At 52.2% G+C, this 19,738-nt stretch overlaps 1 protein-coding gene across 1 annotated transcript; it reads right to left on the bottom strand.

The window, feature by feature from the left end:
- Positions 1 to 921: 921 nt before the first annotated feature.
- On the bottom strand, positions 922 to 19,278 carry FNDC5 (fibronectin type III domain containing 5). The gene is made up of 6 exons (XM_072885094.1): positions 18,863 to 19,278; positions 9,173 to 9,288; positions 8,670 to 8,868; positions 7,111 to 7,203; positions 3,512 to 3,645; positions 922 to 2,681 (listed from the first exon to the last, which is right to left on the bottom strand). Exons 1-6 carry the CDS (start codon positions 18,939 to 18,941, stop codon positions 2,640 to 2,642), a joined length of 663 nt encoding a protein of 220 aa, XP_072741195.1. The 5' UTR covers positions 18,942 to 19,278; the 3' UTR covers positions 922 to 2,639.
- Between the last annotated feature and the right edge of the window lie 460 nt (positions 19,279 to 19,738).

Below are 19,738 nucleotides of genomic sequence, written 5' to 3'. Positions count from 1 at the left end.
TCTTAAGTAACTTTCTTCTCCTATAATGGGAAACACTTTTTCCTAAAGTGTGGACTTATTACATCACTTCAATTCAGAGTTGCTGAGAACATTTCCTTTAAGAGAATCACTTGAATTGGATGGCTTGAAGTCCCTCTCTGAGTTGAGTTGCTGCCAGCCTACATTTGTTTCTTCTCACTAATAGCATTATTACCTGACTTTTAAAGCCTGCAGTTATGGAACATAATGATAACCCTTTTACCTCCTGCCACATTGTGGCGTGAATACTTAACTCTGCGCAAACACTGACGCTTTACATTTTAATTTTTTTCCTCCAAACAAGGAGTGAGCACAACTCTGTTAGGAAAGAAACAGTTTAAACCTGTCACTAGGGAACAACAGTTTCTGTAAAAAAGGGGATATGGTCTGAATTCCCAGGGACAACTGTCTTTAAAAACAGACACACAACCCCCCACCCCCCAAACCTGCCAAATTACCAGGCTGAATTTCCTCACTAGCAGGCTTCTGAGGGCTGCTTGCTTGGCTGTCTGCTCTAGGATTATGAGAGAGCATCTCCCTTATCGTTTTGCACATGCTGTACCATCTGTCCTAAATCTCCCTTTATAGGGGTATGGATTCCAAATGACATTTCTTTCTTAGGAGATAACAGGCATGTCTGAAGAATCTTGCTAGGTATGGCTGTAGTGCTATTTATGTTGCAAAGTTTGTTGGTTTTTTTTTTCCCCATTCATCCCGTGACCAGGGTGAACTCTGAACCTTTCTGGTTTTCTACACCCAGACACTGAGAAAACAGTTTATGCTGTAGTCCCTGGGAAATAGAGAGAAAATCTCCCTGTTCTATCGTGTGTGTTCTGCTTGAAGCAGACAAAGATGAAATATTACTAAATTCAGACATTACAAGGACACAAGAGATGCCTTTAATCCTTTATTGTACATTATAAAATGTTTATTGCTCTGTCTGTATCAGAGGTGTTGACCTCTCCCTCTTGGTGATGGAGGAGTATGTTCTGGCAAAGGATCCACTGAGGAGACCTTGGGGGTTGGCCTGCCTTCTGAAACTGGCACGAGGGAAACCCTTGCTTGTTCACCAACACATCTGACTTCCTAGTGCCTTTCTCCCAAATCAACTATTTTGGAAAGGCTGGTGACAGTGGAAGAGGAGAGATGGCTGAACTCAGTTACTGCCAGCCTGTTTCTTTGCAGAGACTTTTAAACCAGTGCAGGTTTGTTGTAATGGGATTCAAACCCTACTCAGGCCAACCTGCCTTGGTATTTGATGGAACAGGTAGGATCTTGCCTCATCCCCTAGTGCATATGGAGTGGTCTTGTGGACTAATTAAATAAATACAGATACCCCATGGCACACTACAAAGAGTAAATCTTTTCCATGTGATGGACTTGTATCTACCAGCTTCCAGAGCACCAGCAATCCCAGGGATCCTGTCAGTTTACAAACATCAAGCACTTAATAAGAGAGAGAAGCAGCCCAACATCTTTTCCATTCATGGTCCTCCTTTTTATGGAGGACTGCCTCCAGCAGATACCTGGCATTGCAATGTCACAAAAATAGTGCAGACAGGACGTGTAAGGAGAACCAGACCTTCCCACCGGAACCCTACTAAAAGAAGCAATTTAAGAACTTAAGCCCTCAGAAAAAGGTCCCTTAGGCAAGAGCCTTTCACAATAAATAGCTATTGCCACTGGAGACCTTGCATAGCAACCGGTATCATGATTTTTTCTTTTTTTTCTTTTTTTTTTTGCTGACTGGCTACATTTTTATGGACCTTTTATCACACTGGTGGTGGACACAGGCCCAGCTGAAAATGCCATGAAGAAAATGGTTGAAATTATCCTGGAAGCTAAATAACGGCTTCTGGTGTCCCCTCATATTGGTCTGTGCCTCAGTGTTCGGTGTGCCCCGATTATCTGAGATGAAGAGCACCAGTGCAAGATAGGAGAGACAGCAACAGTGGAGACATGTACTGCAGCCTAACTGGAGAACAACCAGAGAAGTTCTCGCAGTGGGAATGGAAACCTGGGGTATGCCTTTTTTCTTTTCTTTGTTTTAAAAACCCACCTGCAAAAGACGTGTTACACCACACACATCAATGGAACAAAGCAAGCCAAGAGCACACAGCAGCCAAAATCTGGTTGCTAGTTGTGTCTGTGATGAGCTTTCCTCCTTTCTTGCTTGGAGAGGAGTGACAGTGACTGATGCTTGAGCTCACATTAATACTGTCAAGATGTAGTGACAGTGAGACAAAATAAAGATACGACAAAACCTTGTACATTTCCAAAGACAGGAAAACCAGAAGACGGAGTGTGAGGGTGGAGAGGAGTGCATGAGAAGTTGCTCCAGCCCAAGTGATTCATGAGTCCAGTACAGGATCACCGGCAGCAGCTGTCTCGCTGATGCTTTTCCATCTTAATTGTTTGTTTGGGTTTCAGGGTTTTTTGCAGGATTTTTCTTTCTGGCCCGATGTTTTGCAGAACACAGACAAGGAGGTGTATGCCAGCAAGTGACAATCGCTAGGTCTCTTTCCAAATTGCTCCAACAATATTTCACCTCCCTAGTCATCAAGGCTCAGAGGCAGAAAGTGAGAGTGAGGAATGGAGTCCATCTATCAGATGGCAGGCTGTCACGCTTCAATGATGTTCACTGAGGGCTTGTTTTTTGGAAACTAGAAGAGAAGAGGAGACAAAGGAAGAAAGGATGTATAGGAATCGCTAGAGAGGGGAAAAAACCCCACATCAGAGATCAGTGCAGTGTGCTGGTCAATTTTGGGGTTTGTAAAAGTTCTTGTTCCTGTCCCCTCAGGATAATGACAAAGGGCCAGAGTTGAGGCTTTAGGGGTGCGTGGTTCATCACTGTCTACTTCTGAATGAGCATGAATTAGTGGACTATTTCAAATAATAAGTAAACGTGAAGTGGTGGGGATGTGCCCGAGTGCAAGTTGTGAATAGAAACGCAAGAAACTTAAATTAATGGAAATAAGTTGGTATAAATTATAGGCTTGAGTCTGCTTACATTATGGATATGGCATACCTTTAACATCGTGTGTATTACCAGCCATGCTTCTGCTGATCAGCTCTTCAGTTAATTGCAAGAGTAATATCCCCTTTACCACATGCCATCTAAGGGCTGCTGTGGGGGTAAGGACCCAAGCAGCTCAGGGACTGCAGCATCGCTTAGTGCATTTTTCTTCCAGAGCTGTTCAGATATTTCAGAAATATGGATTGAAATCTGTTTTACTGATGGATGTGCAGGCTAATGCAGAGGCGGGAGTGAAGTGCTGGTGTCCTGATGCGTCCGGGAGGCTCAGACCATTAACGAAGCCGTGGTACTGGCATGCGTGGATGTGAAGGGGTGTTTCCTTTCTGCATCCCAGCTGGAGGGAGGAGGCTGGAGGGAGGATGTTCAACAGAGACTGCTTTTTGGGTAATTTAGCTGAAGCCCAGCTGGAAGTTGATTGTCTGCCCCGTCCCCCACTGCATGCCAGCCGCATCTCACCTTGCTGCGGAGGAGCCCTCCGCTCTGGTGCTCGGGAGTGCTGTTCTCCGAGGCGTTCTTGACTTTCTCCTTGCTGTTATTTGGCTCATTATCTTTGATGATATCGTACTGTCTGCAAAACAGGGCGATCACCCCTAACAGGAAAAAGCATTAGTGATCACACAAATGAGCTCAGCTCCTGGAGCCTGCGGAGACCAAGAGATCCCTTGCTTGCCAGCCAGCTTTATGCCTTCTGGTAGAGATCTCAGCAGCATTCACAATTGCTCCTAAGAATCATTTTCTAACACAGCTAGTCAGCCCTCTGGCTGTTTCCTTCTCGGTGCCTAATTCCATACTAAACTAGTTAGACAGAAGGACAGGAGATTAATTATATTCCAACTTCCCTGTCATTAAATGGGACAAGTGTTTTAAGCCCTCCATTTGGATAGCGATCAACACTAACTGTGCAGGTAAATGGGATCTTTGCTTTGCAAACACAGGAACTCCTGTAATTTCTGGTTAGTGAAAATGTGTCCTCTGATCTTTCTCCTCTGGGGTGAAGAGAAGGAGCTGGAGCTGGCAGATGAGAGGCAGGTACCGTACCTGCCGGCATGTGATACGAGCCAGTGCCTTTTGAGCAGCAGGACAACATCTGCAAATATGCAACAGTGACGGCAGCAAAAGCTGCCAGTGGAAATTTCCTCCCACACACGCAGGCACATGAAGAGAAAAGCAGGGGCAGCCATGACACATAAGAAGGCTGCAAATGTCTTTCTGGAAGCTTTTCGATGACATTTTGACCAAGTAACTTCTCTGCCCTGCAGATGCCAAACACAGAGGTTAAGCAGACCCAGGCAGATGCTGCTTCTCCCTTACTGAAAAATATTCCAGCTCCCCTAATAGCAAAACATATGTAAAGCTCTCACCGGACCATCACAAACTGCTTTATAAAGTGAGGCATTGTTATGGCAGCTGCCCCCAGGTATTGCTGATAAACACAGTGGTCCAAATTCTTTCTTGCATATGTGAACAAATGGCTGATCCTAGGAGAATAGGTTAACATCTGCCACAGTCACACCTTCTGTGATTTCTGATGGTAAAACTGAGGGACAGAGAAGCAAACTGCTGTGAAAAATACCAGAAAAACAGACAGCACAAGAGCTTGGGTCTTGTCTCAGTTCAGAGCCCTGGGCACAGACCGGTTCCAGTTCGCATTTGCTAAAACATCGTCATACATTCAGGTTATGGCCAGGCAAGGTTAAGGGCTGTGTATTGAGACTTTGTAAAGAACCCACTAGATATAGAGAGATTTCCGCCCCCCCCCCCCCTTCCTTTTAAAAGGTAAGTCATCTGTCTAATTTGCTAATACTGTGGTATTAGCAAATTCTTTGTTCAGATGCTGATCTGAGTTTTAGATTATACAACAGTGGGAGATGAATCAGTTGTTCAGTCGCTTCACATGATTGTTTCATGATTGTATTTACTGGCAGGGCATTTAAATTTGAATGCGCACAGCTAAAATTTGACATAAATGCTGAAAAGATCATGGACTAGAGGTTTTGGAAGCCTTGTAATTTAGTTTAGGTTTTCATTTGGTTATCATCTTTAGCAGTAATTGCTGTCGAGTCTCTGGAAATGCAAATAATGCATGGTAAACTCAGGACTTTCCGGGGCAAAAAAAAAAAATTATACGTGGATCTGATTCTGTGTCACCTGGATTCACTTGTAAGAAGCCTTGCAGAACTGTACAGGACACAGGTAATCCCTCCGTCCCCCTCTTTTGTGACAGATCTCGGATCAGTGCCTGGTTTCCTCTCCGCATCTCTCCCTGGAGGTATCTCATCTCATCTCAGCAGAATCTAGTATAAATGGGCCAAATCCTCTGTTGGAGTAAACTGATGCAACCCCTACCAGTGCAGTTTACAGCAGCAGAGATGACAGACCACCGTCTTTAAAGGACGTAATGTTATGCTCACCACTGAAACTACAAGTTGTCAAAGTCATCAGCCACTCAATACTATTGTGGTGGGTTTCTCTTCTGACCGAGGAAGATTCTCTGTGCGACTGTTTACACGCTCTGTGTGTGGAAAAGTGGTTTGTCTGGGACAAGAGAACTAAATAGCGAGTGGCAAAGGTGGTCTTTTCTGGATCATAGATTTACCATAGTGCTAATTTCCTGGCCTGCCAATTTCCTTGGGTCACTTGAACCATTCCCCCTTGGGCAACGAGCTCTGTGACTCGCAGGGAGCAAATGTTGTTTCATTAATGTTTTACGTTGCAGCAGGAGCAGCAGCTGACTGGCAGGCAGGGGAGGCTGGGGCTCTAAATAGAAAACAAACATGTGCAAACTTTATTTCCCATTAACTCATGCATGTCATTTCCAAACTGAACAAGCTGAAGGACTGGCCGCAGCCACTTCATAAAAGCCGATGGAGCAGGAGTCAGAGGCATTTTCCTTTCCCTATTTGCTGGTTTAAAACATATGAGCGAGATCTGTCCTAGGTACAATTTGGTATAAGCTCTATTGAAATGGGGTCCCAAACTCATGTTGGAAAACGCTTGGTTCTCTTTGGAAATTTAATGTATATATTTGTACATATTACAGAAAGTCATAGTGAGGGATCTTTGTATTGAAGGAGCACATTTATCTGATGCTGTGTTACAGGCTGGGTTAATGTATGTGCCTAGCTATGCCCATCGCATCCCGCAGCAGAGTGGCCCTGGGATGGCTTTACTGCACCTCCCACAGCACCAGGTGCTCTCAGCTGCAGCTGGGCATGTGGTCTTGCTTATAAAATCATATACTACGGTAGCCGTCTTGTAGCGGAGCCTCCGCTTGGATTAAAAGGATTAGTGGCTGCAAGGTGTAAGGAGGACTAGGGTGGAATTTCAAAAGATTGCCAAAAGTTTGGCTTCAAAGCCCCCTTTTGGACAGCAGCTTTCAGCTAATGCTGGTCCTTCCTCCTCCCACCGTCCCAAGCTTGTGTAGACTTTGCCTTCCTTTTGGTTAATATGTTTCTGCTAATGTCCCTCTTCTTCCTATGAAATACTATTCTTTGTATTTTAATAGTGGATGTTGAGAGGACCTGGGTTTATTGGTGTTTAGATGTTTGGGGCCATTTGTTCTTTCAATGCTTCTATTATTTTAATTGATTTTTTGAAGTGGGTTTTAGTGTATATGTAATAGTGGGTGTTGAGAGCGAGACTCTTAAATTTCTGTTTTGCATGAGAGTTGGAGACATATAATGGCCAGATAATTACAGTGACCTGTATCACTTGAAGGGCTCGAGGCATCCTGTTGGATAGCTGAGGGCATTATCATCAGTGCATTCTGGAAAAATTGAGATTACAGGATTAGCCATGGGGAATTAGGCAATTGGTTCATCAAGTCCATTATCTGCTTCCTGCTGGACCAGATCAGACCATTGATTTGCCTGCTTTTGGCACTGCCCGACTTGGGATGCTGCAGAGGGAACCGAGGTGCCCTTACAGCTGAATATACAGTACTCTTCACGGGAGGAAGGGTTTCTTTTCAGGTCCTACATGATTACACATGCAAACCAAGCAAGCCACCAGGCCCTAGCGATATTGCGTGCTTTTGACAGAAACGTTGAACTGACCTGCCCACATAAACAACACCACAACAATGATGAGAATTTCCCCCGCTCGCAGCTGTTGGTTTTTCTTCGCCACCTCCTTCATTGTCACCTCATCTGCACAAGGGGAAAGAGAGATCGTGAAACCTAACTGCATGGCTCGGGATGCACTAGACACTGGCTTAACAGTGCCTTTGACTCAAATCATTAGTGCGTCAGGGTCGAAGCTAGCAGGGAGAGAGTCCTCGCCCGTCAGTCATGCCAGGCTGAGCTTTGAACTTGCAGAGCATCAGCTGCTCTGCAGCATCTGCCCCTGACAACCTGCAGGAGATGGGGCGAGGGAGGAGTGGTGAGACAGGATCAACAGGCAGTTACCACAGAGGAGCTGCCATGGGGTAAGCCCACATGTTATCTGGCCCCGTGGCAGCTCGCTCTGCTCTGTCTCTGGTCTCCGTTAGTGCCGTCTGCGCCTGTCACAAAGCCTTGCATGCTTCAGCAGTTCCTCTCCCAGCTCAGCAGTGTGGAGCCTGGCATGATATTTTTTCAGTGGAGCCCTGGGATTCAGAAATTAGTAGAGCCTTTTTGCAGGGCGTAATGCGCCTCCTTGGCTTCAAAGCACTAAGAAGATTACAGTTCAGGCCTCCAGGGACGGAAGCAGTGCTCCTCTTAGTGCTTTCAAATGAACAGCAATTCAGTATTTACAGACACCAAATCATTTTTGCAGAAAGAGTCAAGAACTCACAACATCCTAGGAACCGCGGCCAAAAGCCCCGCAACAGGCTGGGTCCTCAGTAGGCAGGCAGTAACCCTTTATATCCCAGACCCCTGTACTCCCTAGCCCTTTTTGTAGCAGAGATTCTTGCTGACAGAAAACCTTCAACAATCTGGTTTGGTGTAAGAGGAACAAGTGAAGGAGCTGCCAGTGAGGAAGTGCCTGATTTCCTCCACGGAGATATTCAGAACCCAACTGGACGTGATCCTGGACAACCTGCTCTAGTTGACCCTGCTTGAGCAGGGGTTTGCACTAGGTGATCTCAAGAGGTCCCTTCCAACCTCAACTTTCTGTGATTTGGCAGATATATTTGAAATGTAAGAAAAGTGGCAGTCTCTGGGTGTATTTCCCCCTGCTGTCCTGGAATCCAAGCACAGGAGGCTCAGCGAATCCCCCCGAGTGCCCTGTGAGCACAGTGGTGGTGTGCCCAGTGCCATCCAGGGGTCTATTTCCACATGAGTTCACAGGCTGCTCAGGAACTTCCCCTGGCATTCTCCACTTGCAAGGTTGCTGGACACACAGCTCCCAGTCTGGAAACCTTCTCCTCACTTTGCCTGTTAAATCTCATCTGAAATGGCAGAAATGAACAGCCAGCCTTCGGCAGCATCTCCCTATCGCTTTGTGCACCCGTCAGCCTTGTCTGCTGGGGACACTCGGGACATCCTGCTTGTCTACATGGGGCTGGGACAGGCGCAGCCCTGTGTGCGTTTAACCCAGCTATTCTCACTGCACAGGACACTGCTTTCTTCTCTGCAGAGCCCTACGCTGCCTGGGCGTCCCAGGGGCCACATAGGAACTCACCCACACTTGCCTTTATTTTTAGAGGCTAGTTTCTCAGCTTCCCTGGGGGTCTTGAAGAGGACTGGCTCACTGGCAGGGCTCTGGCCTTGGATGCTGATGGACTGGACATGCACAATGTACTCAGTGTCCTCCTCTAGGTCCCAGAGGGCACAGGAGCGGGTGGTGGTGTTCACCTCCTGGATGAAGCGCAGCATCCGCACGTCCTTCTTCTGGAAGCCGAGAGAGGAGAGCACAGAGTGGTGGAGAGGCCTCCCGTGTGCACTGCTGTCACCTAAGACCACTGCTTCCTGCCCTGTCCACCACGGATGTGGAGACCGTTGGACCCTTTCCTCTCTGCAGCTACCAATACATGAAGTGCTGCTGCAAAGAGGACGGGAAGCCAAGTCCCCTCCCAGGCCACGAGGGACAGGACGAGAAGGAATGGGCTTAAACTGCAGCAAGAGAATTTGGAAACTGAGGGGACCTGGGGTGAAGATGAACATGACCAAAACTGGGTAACTGTTGGCACCATACCTGTTGGGAAATTGCAAATCCAATGACAACTTCATCTTCCAGAACATCCCAAGTCACAACGGCTGAATTGGCTTTCAGGTGTTTGACTGTGACATTTACTGGAGCCGACGGGCTGTCTGCAAGGAGGGAGAGCAGAGCCTTTACAGAGGCAAAGTCACAGCCACAGGCAGGAGACAGAGCAAGGGCAAGGAAGGGAGTGGGAAAGGACCTTGTCCACTGTCCTTCCTGTGTATGGTTCTGGTCATGGGACCTGGAAATTGCAGGTACTCCATGTCTTAATTACCAGTGAGGTTCCAGGAGCCCTCTGCTGAGAATATGAGTTGCATTAGAGGTGTGAAATAACTGACCCTTGGAAAGAGTTTCTTTTGACAACACAGCAGACCACAGAGTGGCTCATTCATCCCATCCTTCCCAGCCACGTACCACGTTTTCTCTGTTGTTTCCCATTACAGTCTGACAGTGACAGCTGGGAGGAAATGCAAAATCTGCCTTGGAAGTATGAACACTGCATGCTTTGATGAGCACTCTGGAGGTTTGAAATTCAGCAGTAGTAAATTAGAGTGTTTCTTTTGCTTTTCCCTGTTAGTTTGACAGAAAATTTTTTATACACGTTTTGCGGCTGATGGGTTGTCTCTCAGATGGTCGGAGGACATCCAGCAACCATCCGCTTACAGCTAACAGGACAGAACATGCTGCAACGGCACCGATGGACCATTGTAATGTGAAAAGGGCAGGCCATGAAAGCGGTAGCCCGAGGCTCCGTGTTTATTCCCAACTCCAGAGCGCAGCTGAGTTTCCAGCCGCAGGGTGGGTCTGCGTAGCTGCCGGCCTTGCCAAGGAGAGCTGGGCTCTGATGTACCAGCTGGGCTCCTGCACAGCCTCGCTGGGAGCCTCTTCCCAAGGGAGCTGCACAGTGCAAAGCCCTTCTTGGCATCTCAGAGGGAAGGTTCTACCTCGTAGGCTTGGCACAGTCCTTCCAGCCCTCAGCGCAGGAGGCTGGACTCCTGTTCCCTCTCCTCTGGTCAAATTTAATTCACAATCTCCAGCTTGTGCCCCGAACCCAAAGGCAGTAAATGCTAACGAGACTGCTAGCACTCCGACTACCCCCAGGAGGTCAGTAGGGTGAGGAGGAGTCATTTTTTCTGACTCTCATCAAATAATAATACTTTTATTGCTTTGTAACCATTGCACAACACTGCCCTTCTGGGGCCGGGGCTGAGGTCAACAGTAAAAGAAGGATGCATGTGTGCACGTCTCCAGTAACACTTGTCGGATTTATAGTCAGTCCCAGCCGCCTGAATGTGGCCAAAAATATTCTAGCTATAGTGTCAATGTCTCCTAACAACTGACTTCACTCCTGGTGAATGTTCCCCCAGGAACAGAGAAAATAACGGGAGCACAAAATTCCCCAGCTGAAGGTCAGTGCTGTTCTACACTTAGCAGAGCGATGAGCTTATTCCTTTTTCTCCTCCCCAAACACCACCCAGAGTCCAGCCTTCAGAGCTCCTCTTTCGAGCTCTGTGGGTATGATGGGAGACCCACACCCACCAGTGAAACCCGTAGGAAGAGGATGTCTGGACAAGCCGTTCGGACCCAGTGATTCTAGTGAGTCCTTCAGTGAGCCAAAAGGTCGCTAAAAGGTGCATGGCTATGTTCACACAAATTTGGGACTTTAGAAGGAGGAGCATCAAGCAATCGTGCTCTCCGGGATTTCATAGGGGGAGGTGTCCTTCCTCTCTGGAGCAGATGGTCAAGTCGGTATTGACCCAGAGCATTCTCATCTCTCAGGGGCTGGCCTTCATGAAATAAGGCAGTGGTATCCAGCCAGCTCTCAGAGAATGGAAACACTTATCATCCTCACCCTCCACTGCAGCAGCAGGGCCAAGGACAAGCTGAGCAGGGGGAGACGGATCATCCTCCTCGGCCTGAACACCAGTCCCTTCTGGACTCAGCTCCCTACTCTGACACAAGGAAGGGACGTGGGTCTGCAGCTCCTCACCTTCCCCCGTGACTGAACCCGTGTGCCGACAAGAGTAGGGTCTAATTTTAGGAAGGGGCAGTCAGCAGACGGGAATGCGTACAGGGAAGGTCTGTGAGTCATGCCTGATGAATTTGCTAGAACATACGGAGGACATGACGGAGTTGAGAGATGGGAGACAAAACAGTCTCCAGCTGCAGCCAGGCACTTCGCCCTTCTCAAAGTGCAGCTGTACAGTTAAATCCCGGCATGGTTGTCTTTCCTAGATATTTTTAGGAGCTAAATTTTTTTTTTAGGAGCTACCACTGATTTACCCAGCTTAGGTTGAGGAGGCCTTTGAAAAGAGATGAATTAACCCCACAGGAACAGAGAGCAGTGTATCGAGGAAAAACCTTCAGGCTGGGAAAAGGAAACATACGGCACACCCCACTTGGTGCCCGAGTCCCCTTTGAAATTTGTGACCTTGAGGGAGACGCAGCATAAAAAGTGTCTAAGTTTCCTGATGACCTAAAACATGGGGGAGTCAGAAAGACCTAGCAGAGCTGGAGAAGAGCAAGCAACCTCTCTGGGAATTGGTGAGAGGGCGGAGGGCTGCGAGGCAGGAGGGAAGCACTCGGCAAAGCTGCAACCCAGGGCTCGGAGCCTGCAAAGCAGGACTCTGAATGTAGGCAGGGGAGAAATCAGCTGGTCTGGATGGTCGAGAGCGCTCTAGAAAACCCCCTTCGTAGTAATACCTGAGAGAGGGACGGGGTAGTTGGAGTCAGCAGATAATACAGTGAAATCTAGGACAGCAGATCTGAGCGTGCCTTTCCTTTCACTACCACAGATTAGGAGTAGCTACACATAAATCAGTGGTGTCAAACCCGTATAAAAGCGGTATGAGAAGAGTATTAAGCACAGTGTTTGAGAGAAATACAAAGCCAGGAAAATGAGTTTCCTGCTCCCAGAGCTGAATGAATAATTTGGAACCAAAATTTTCATCCATGAGGTTGCTTTTCTCCTCGCTCCCAGGAGATGCATGATGAGATCATGACTTTCTAAAATCTAATGACTGTTCCAAGATATTCCACACCGCTTTTGGCTCCCTGGGCCAGTTGCGGCTCTTTGTAGTGCCAGCCTGGCTGAGGTCAGGTGGAGAAGATGTAATTTCTGTTTCCCAGCTGGCTGTAGGGGGTCAGCATCTCTAGCAGGGCCTTGAGGTGCCAAATCCAAACGTTTGGTTCCTTCGAGAGTCGTATACAACTCCTGGAAACTTTGCTTCTGTGCCTGTGGCGGCCAGGGAAGCTGCCGGTGTTCTGGGAGCAGGCGCAGAAGGCGGATGGCCCCAGGGGCTGTTCCTTCCCCCCGCTGCGGGCGAGATAGCAAGGAACATGCTGTGCATCAAACCTCTCTCATGCATGTTTACTCCAGAGACGCCGAGGCCAGCACATCCCCTGTCTGTTCTGTAAGGGACCCATATGGTACAAGATTTCTGGTTTAGCAGTTTAGCTTCATCCCAGCGCAGAGGCTGCGATGCCTGCCGGAGCAAATCACACATTGCAAACTGGCAGAGGATCTGTTTGGCCAAATTTGAATTAGAGCTGTGGGTTAGGATGAAAAGTTGCTCTCATTTTCATGTCAGCAGAACTTGCAGCCCCCTCCTTAAGCGGGAGCCCTGATTAATTAAGACGAAATGAAAAGTTGCTCTCATTTTCATGTCAGCAGAACTTGCAGCCCCCTCCTTAAGCGGGAGCCCTGATTAATTAAGACGAAATCCTGACGATTTTTAAATGTGAATGGCTGCTTCAGAACTGATCATGCTTAAACCATGTCTTGTTTCCTTCCCACAGGGACCCTTCATCAGGTGAGTCGCAGTCCTATATCCCCGAGGGCTGTGTGTCCCAGCCCGGCCTCGCTCCTACCCACCTTGGGCCCTTTTGGCAAGAGCAGGTCAGAACCGCCTCCACACAGCAAGGAGGCACGAGCGGTGAAGATTACCCTTAATCCCCTCTTAATGCTGAGAACTCCTTCCAGCCTCTCATTAAATGCTTTGCTGATTATTAATGGACTTTTATTTGAGAGAGAGAAAAAAACAACCCATACTTTACAGCTTTGGGCTGATTCCTCCCTGGCTTTTCATTGTCGACACAGTGGCTGCTGGCACAAGGAAGAGGAAACCACCCGCCTGCCCCTTATATTGACTTCACCATCGGAGCTGTAGCGTGGATGGGATGGGGAGGGAAAATGAGAGGGAAGAAGGATTGTCTCCATCCCACTGCTGCCATCACCTGCAAAAGGGGGGCTGCTGATCGAGGGTGGTGGGGTGAGCAAAGAGGGTGTCCAAGACACCAGGATGTCTTGCCTGGCACCTCCAGGATCAGAGAGGTACCTAGGCCACAAAGACATCACTGGGAGATGCTCAGAGCTCCTGGCTCCTCTGCCGTGGTCCCTCTCCTTACTGTTGTGTCTCTCTCTTTTGAAGCCACTCTCAATGTGCAGCTTCTGCCAGGAGCTCTTACGGTGGGGTGGGGGGTGAGAGCCGCCTTGCTGCCTTTAGCCACGTAAGCTGCTGGAGGAATTATTGCTTAGAGTGAAAGGAAGAATCTGTGGAAGTATCACACCCTTGGAGGTCACCTCGGCCAGCCGAGTCCTGTGGTCAGGCCATAGGTTTGGAATTGGAGCCTGTTCCTGGATTTATGTCCCCAGCCAAGGGGCCCAGCCTCCCCCCATATCTGCTCCTTCTGAATTCAACTGTCCTGGAAACTCCATCTGCTTGGAAGTGCCTGAATGAAGTGCAGTTGCTTCCTCCATGGGCAAGGCTATGCTGTAGTCACGGCATTTTCCCATTCAGTTAGCTCCTCTCCCACAAGCAGCTCCTTTCCTGCTGTGAAAGGCTCGGCTGCTTCAGAGCCCCTAGGACCTGGGCCAGCGAGCAGCGTGCCTGCCGAGGCTCTGAAGCGGCTCGTTCGGTGCTATCCACCTGCAAGCTGCGTGCCCTTTCCTGTGGGAAGCAGTGAATGTCAGCCTTAAATACCAGTAGCCCTTTGTTCCTGCACCGCAACCTTCCCTGCGGATGCGGGAGATGGAAGGACACGACCTGCAAGGGGAAGGAGCGTCCCGTAAGGTCCTGTGTGATGTTCTCCGCGAAGCACTGCTGCCCGCTCCCTGAGCGTGGGTACAAAAAGACCTGCTTTCCCTGCCTTTCTGAGCCTTTCTTTGCTCTCCCAGCATGGCTCCCTTCAGTGGATATAATTGCTTGTCAGCTTTATGGGGTATGTAGGAAGGGCTGGCGCTCCGTTCAGCTTCCCCGAGTGTTTTAATGAAGGGAGCCTGCAAGGGAGTGGGAGGGAGCAGGGCCCACTGCTGCCATCCCGCTCCCGGCTGCACGGGAAGCGGGGATATTTGCTAAGCTCTGAGAATTTCAAAGAGCAGAAAGACCAACCGGTGGTTCTTCAGTCTGGGAAAGAGGCAATTATTTCCTGCTGACTGCCCACCCCCCTGTACAAATGGGATATTAATAGGCCAGCCCCCTCTTACCCCCCCAGCCCTATTGCCAGTTCCCCAGGGAGCGGGTGCCCAAAGGTGCGGGTGGAAACGCTGTCAAGGAGGATGGAGCCCTCTCAGGGAGCACGGAGATGCTCGCTGTACCCAGCCCAGCCACCGGGAATTCCTTAGGGCAGGAGGAATGAGGAAGAGGAGTCAGCAGCGCTGGTCCTCAGCTGGGGTTTAGGTTAGCCTTGTGCCTGTCCCTGCTTTGCCCTTTGTGCTTGTCCCTACTTGTGCCTGTCCCTACCTGTCCCTACTTTTGTCCCGTGCTGCCAAACCTCCGACTCTCTTGAGTCCCGAAGCCGGGCAGGATTTGCTCAGCTCTCACCAATGCCGTGACTTGGGTTTTAACGCTGCCAACCCAGAGCAGAGTCATTGCCATGGCACCTTCTACCCAGGACCCAAATCTCTGGGGAGGACTGGGTACCACGGTCTTTTCTAGCTCGTCTCAGCCCACACCTATGTCATAATAGGGAAATAGGAGAGAAATCTGTCAGAGGCAGAGAGGGTGAGCGAGCCCTGGAGTTTCCCGGCCAGCCGCTGGATGCCAGTACCCATACCTCTCCTGGGAGTTTGCTGGCTGGTCCCAACCCAGCTCTGCACACATAAAGATTTGCGTGCTTCGCTGCTCAATACATTTCTGCTTTTAACTGAATTATACTTGAGTCAGCCCTTAATTTGGCCTCGGAGTACTATATAAACCAGGAGGGGTTTATTTAACAAGAAATGCCAAAAGGATGAGGCCATGTTCAGTACCAGGACATGGGTACCGCTCCATGAAGGCTGCTTTTGGATCCTGCCACGGTGCCTGCGCATGGTTTATGTGTGCGAGCGCGTCCCTGTCTGCGAGGGATCTCCATTTTCCACATGTATGTTCCCAGCAGGAGGTGGCATTTGGAAGAGGATGGCGCAACCTTGGCTGCTTTGCACAGCAACATCCCTGCTGAGAGGCTGACACTGAGGTTAGAAACCTCCATATTTCAATTAAATCTCTCCTACGCTGAACGCAAAAATCAATAAAGTGCTTACGCCATCGGTCAGCTGGCCAGGAATCTCCGTGGCCTTCGTGAGACGGGAAGGGGCTGGAGAGGGTTCGTTTGCCATCTCCAAACAGCTGTCAGACCGATCGCTGCTTTCTCGTGCGTGCTGAGCCTATTGCTCGCTTCTGGTTTTGATCCTGCCAGACTTCGGGCGAGCTCAGTTCCCCTGGCTCGGAGGAGAAGGTGAGCGTGCCTGGTGAGATACAGGTCGGGAAAGAGCACCTGCAGTCCGGTTGGCACCTCCGCTTTGCTCTCCTTCCCCCCCTGCGGCTGGTGGGGCTGTCTGGGCAGGAGGTGAGGATGGAGACCCACCTCAGCAGAGGAAGAGGAGCCTGGTTTGCAGAGTGGCTCAGGGTGTGAGAACGCGCAGGAAAGGCACAAGAGCACTGAGCTGCTTTGAAGCTGAGCAGCGACCAGAATCCAGCCAGGTGGTTTTGACCCCGTTTTGGGCAGCGGAGGTGGAGGAGCTGGTCAGGGGCTCCTTGGACTGGAGGCCAGTCCAGGTTCTGTGAAGGCCGAGAGCTGGATGGGGCAAGAGCTGCGCTGGAGGGTGAAGTTTCACCTCCGCCCGAGCCGCGCGCTATCTTTCCCCTCCGTCTCACAGAAATAAACCTGACTTGAGTTGCCCTACCGGCAGGCGCCTCGCAGGGATGCTGTTTGCCCTAGCAAGTTGCAGGGGCCGCGGCCTATTTTGGGGTCTTTCATCATCGTTACGCAGCATCGCCCTGCTGCTCTTACAGCCCTTAACGGTAGCCCTGCGCCACGGAGCCCGGCACAGTTCACCCTCTTCATTACCTCTGCCTAACGAGGAGGGGGCTGCTGGCACCTCGGACCGTGCAGGCGGGGCGGGGCAGGCCATCCCGCTGCCAGAGCAAGCGCTGCGGCAAAATTAAATTGTATTTCTGCCTTGCCAACCATCCTGAATGTTTTCTCAGGGACCCTCTCGAGCAGGCAGCAGTGGGAGTGAGCTGGAGGGCTTTACCCATGGGGTGCTGGTGGGATGCTGAGGGCTATCGAAGGGCGTTAGCGTGGAGGTTATTTCTCAGCTTGTCCTGGTCCTGCTTCCTCTTCTTGCTCACCTTGGCATCACCTTGCCAAAAAACGGTCCTGACTGGCCAACCCCCCCTTTCAGAGCAGGGTCCGTGCTCTGCCGCTCACTCACCAGCCCTCGCCGCTGCATCGGCAGAGGGGAATTTGCACCCTTCCTCTCCCAGGGACTTAAGTTTAACTTTAAGCAGCTTTAACTTTCACCACAGGCATTATTTTAAACCCATGCATGAGCTCTGGGTCCCAAAGGAGGGACCGCCAACCCTCCATCCCTGCCTGACCCTGCTGGGGACAGTTTCCTCTCCACGGGCTTTTCCAATGACTCTTGGCTTGCACGCCTTGGCAGCCTCGTGGCCACATCGTCGGGTAGAGCTGGGGACACAGAACTGGCGGTGATGCTGCCGCTACCTCTGTGTGACCTTGGGAAAATCACTCCGTACCCTCATTCCTCTTTTCCCTCTCTGAAAAACAGGGACAGCACAAGTTCGCTGCCTCGCCGGGGTGCGGGGAGAGCCCATCACAACCCTTAGCAAAGCAGACCACAGAAAGAGGAGGCAGCGGGCACGTGGCACAGCACCAAGGTCACGCAGCTTCACCAGAGCCCAGACCCGAGTCTCCTGCCTCTCCACCGCACGCCGTAGCCGCGAGACAGGGAGGCTATCTGTGTTTACAGAGCTGCCCGGCTCCTAACGTGGCACGGACACCTTACGGCACAGAAACGCTGCCTGTAAGACAGGAGCAGAAGGCGGTTATGGGCAGGGACACAACTCCCTGTTTACTCTCAGGCACTGACTGAGGTGATTCGAGGATAAGGACGAGCAGGGGAAGTGGCCTAGTTGACAGAAAATCGGGAGGCCTGTTACAATTGCAGACGCCTCCATTGTGCCGCGGTGGTTTCCCCATCGCTCCCTCCTTTTGGGAATGTTTCATTAATCTCCCCGGGTCTGTCAGTTGTGAAACGGCAACTTCAGAGTGCCGATGTCTGGCCAAGGACGCGTGTGTCAGAGCCGAAGGCATTCGGGGGGTTGCTGCGGCCCCGGCGCAGGCAGGACGAGGGCGAATGTAACTCCAGCAACTCCCGGGGCTGGCTCAGGCGCAGGAATTTCCACTCCCCGAAGCTCTGCAACCCTAATTGTCACCCCCAGCCTCCTGGAATGTAAGATATTCTGTCAATCAGCGTTTTGCAAATCAAAGCAGCTGTTCCACCAACATCTTGCAGCCAGCGAGGGAGACAGCCCCCCGGCTGGCTACACAGAGCCGGGGAGGGCATCTGGCTTGGGCTGGGAAGCACCCACCAGCACCTGCCGAGACGTGGCACCCGGGCGCGGGGTGCTCGAGCGAAGGCTCAGCCCAGCTGATGCAGAGGAGGAGAGTGGACCTGAGCACGTCCCGGTCGCTCCAAAATTAGAGCTAGCTCATGGGGACCTTTGCCTTCCCGAAAGATCCCCCACTTCAGAGGACTCGCTCAGCTCGAAGGGGCCCGGTTTGATGTGGCCGGGATGCGCTGTGCCCCATGGAGAGGTGGCTCCCGGCAGTGCCTGGCTGGGCCCCGGACAGCCCGGGGCGAGCAGGAGTCGGGGAGGCGGATCGCCAAGGCTAACGTGCCGTGGCGTTGGCAGAGCAGACCTGGTTTTGCCTCCTCTGCTCTACTTCAGCCCCGTGACATGAGCGGGCGCTGCTGTTCCGGGGCAGGAGAGCCTTTGCCTCCCCCGTGCCCGGCGCTGGGCAAGGGGCTCTGTTCGCTCTCCCCGAACCCCTGTTTTCACGCCACATTTCTACGAGCCGCCTTCCCCGGGGCCGGCCGGCCGTAAGCGCCCACGCCGGGACACCGGTGGGAGCGAGAGCTCGGCGCTTCCCGAGACCGGTGCCCCGGGGCTGCGTGTCCGAAATGCCCCAGATGCCTCTCCCGAACCCAGTTCCCCACGAAGTCCCGGCCGGCGATGCCCCCGGACTCCGTCCCCCCCGGCACAGCCCTGCCCTCCACGCAGCGCCCACGCTTCACCCGCTGCTCCCACCCGGGCGCACCGGGGGACTCCCCCCGCCGAAGCCTTCCCCCCCCCCCACCCCGGGCAGCCCCTCCCGGGGCCCGGCGGCCCTTACCTGCCTCCACCGGGCGCAGACCGGCGTAGCTGAAGCAGAGCAGGAGCGCGGCGCCGGTGCAGCCCAGGAAGGGCTCCATCCCCCGCGGCCGCCGCGCCGCGCCGGGCCGAGCCGCTCCGGGCCGGGCCGAGCCGGGCCCCGCCGGCGGCGCGTCCTGCGGGCGCGGCGGCGCCGTTCAGCACCGCGGAGAGCGCCGCGGCCCGGTACCGCCGGGGCCGCCCGGTACCGGCCGGTGCGGCTGGGCTCGGCTGGGCTCGGCTCGGCTCGGCTCGGCTCGGCTGGGCTCGGCAAGGCTCGGCACGGCTCGGGAGCGCCCGGCACGGCTCGGTTCGGTACGGTACGGCTGGGCTCGGCCGGGAGGCGGGGGCGGGCGCGGCCCCGCCGAGCCCCGGCTCCGCCCGCTGCAGCGCCGGGCAGCCCCGGCTCCGGTCCCTCCCCCGGCCCCGGGGGCGGCGGGACGGGGGCGGCTGGCCCACCACCCCCCCCCCCCGCCCAGCCCGGCCCCGTTGCCTGCCTCGGTTTCCCCGTCCCGCCCCTCCCGCCCCCGCCGGGGTCCCGGCCCACCCCCAGCCCAGCCCTCCCGGGGGCTGCTCCCCGCCGGGCCCCCCGGGCCGCCGGGGGAAGGAGGTGGGCTCTCACCCCGAGACAGCAGCGGTGACATTTTACCGCCGGGGTTTCACGCAGCCCCTGCGAGTCGCCGGGCTCTAAATTCCGAGGTAATGAGGATTAGATGAGCTTCTGGAATTAGCCGTGCCTCCAGGTTAATGAAGCCGGCAGCGCTCTGATTTATGGTAACTAGTTGAAGGCAATAGAAGCCATTTCCCCAGCTCAGCGATGCCAAACTGGGTGACGCTGGATGGGGGGACCCTGCTCTGG

Source organism: Ciconia boyciana, chromosome 21, assembly GCF_034638445.1.
Source record: "Ciconia boyciana chromosome 21, ASM3463844v1, whole genome shotgun sequence".
Taxonomy (NCBI): Eukaryota; Metazoa; Chordata; class Aves; order Ciconiiformes; family Ciconiidae; genus Ciconia; species Ciconia boyciana.
This window is presented reverse-complemented; position numbering and strand designations above follow the sequence as displayed.

Coding starts and splice junctions, on each gene's coding strand:
- FNDC5 (XM_072885094.1), bottom strand. CDS start 18,941: ATGGAGCCCTTCCTGGGCTGCACCGGCGCCGCGCTCCTGCTCTGCTTC. Junction 7,204..8,669: donor ACTAGCCTCTAAAAATAAAG/GCAAGTGTGGGT, acceptor CCCCTTGTGCAG/ATGAGGTGACAATGAAGGAG. Junction 2,682..3,511: donor GAGGGCTCCTCCGCAGCAAG/GTGAGATGCGGC, acceptor CTTCTCTTCTAG/TTTCCAAAAAACAAGCCCTC.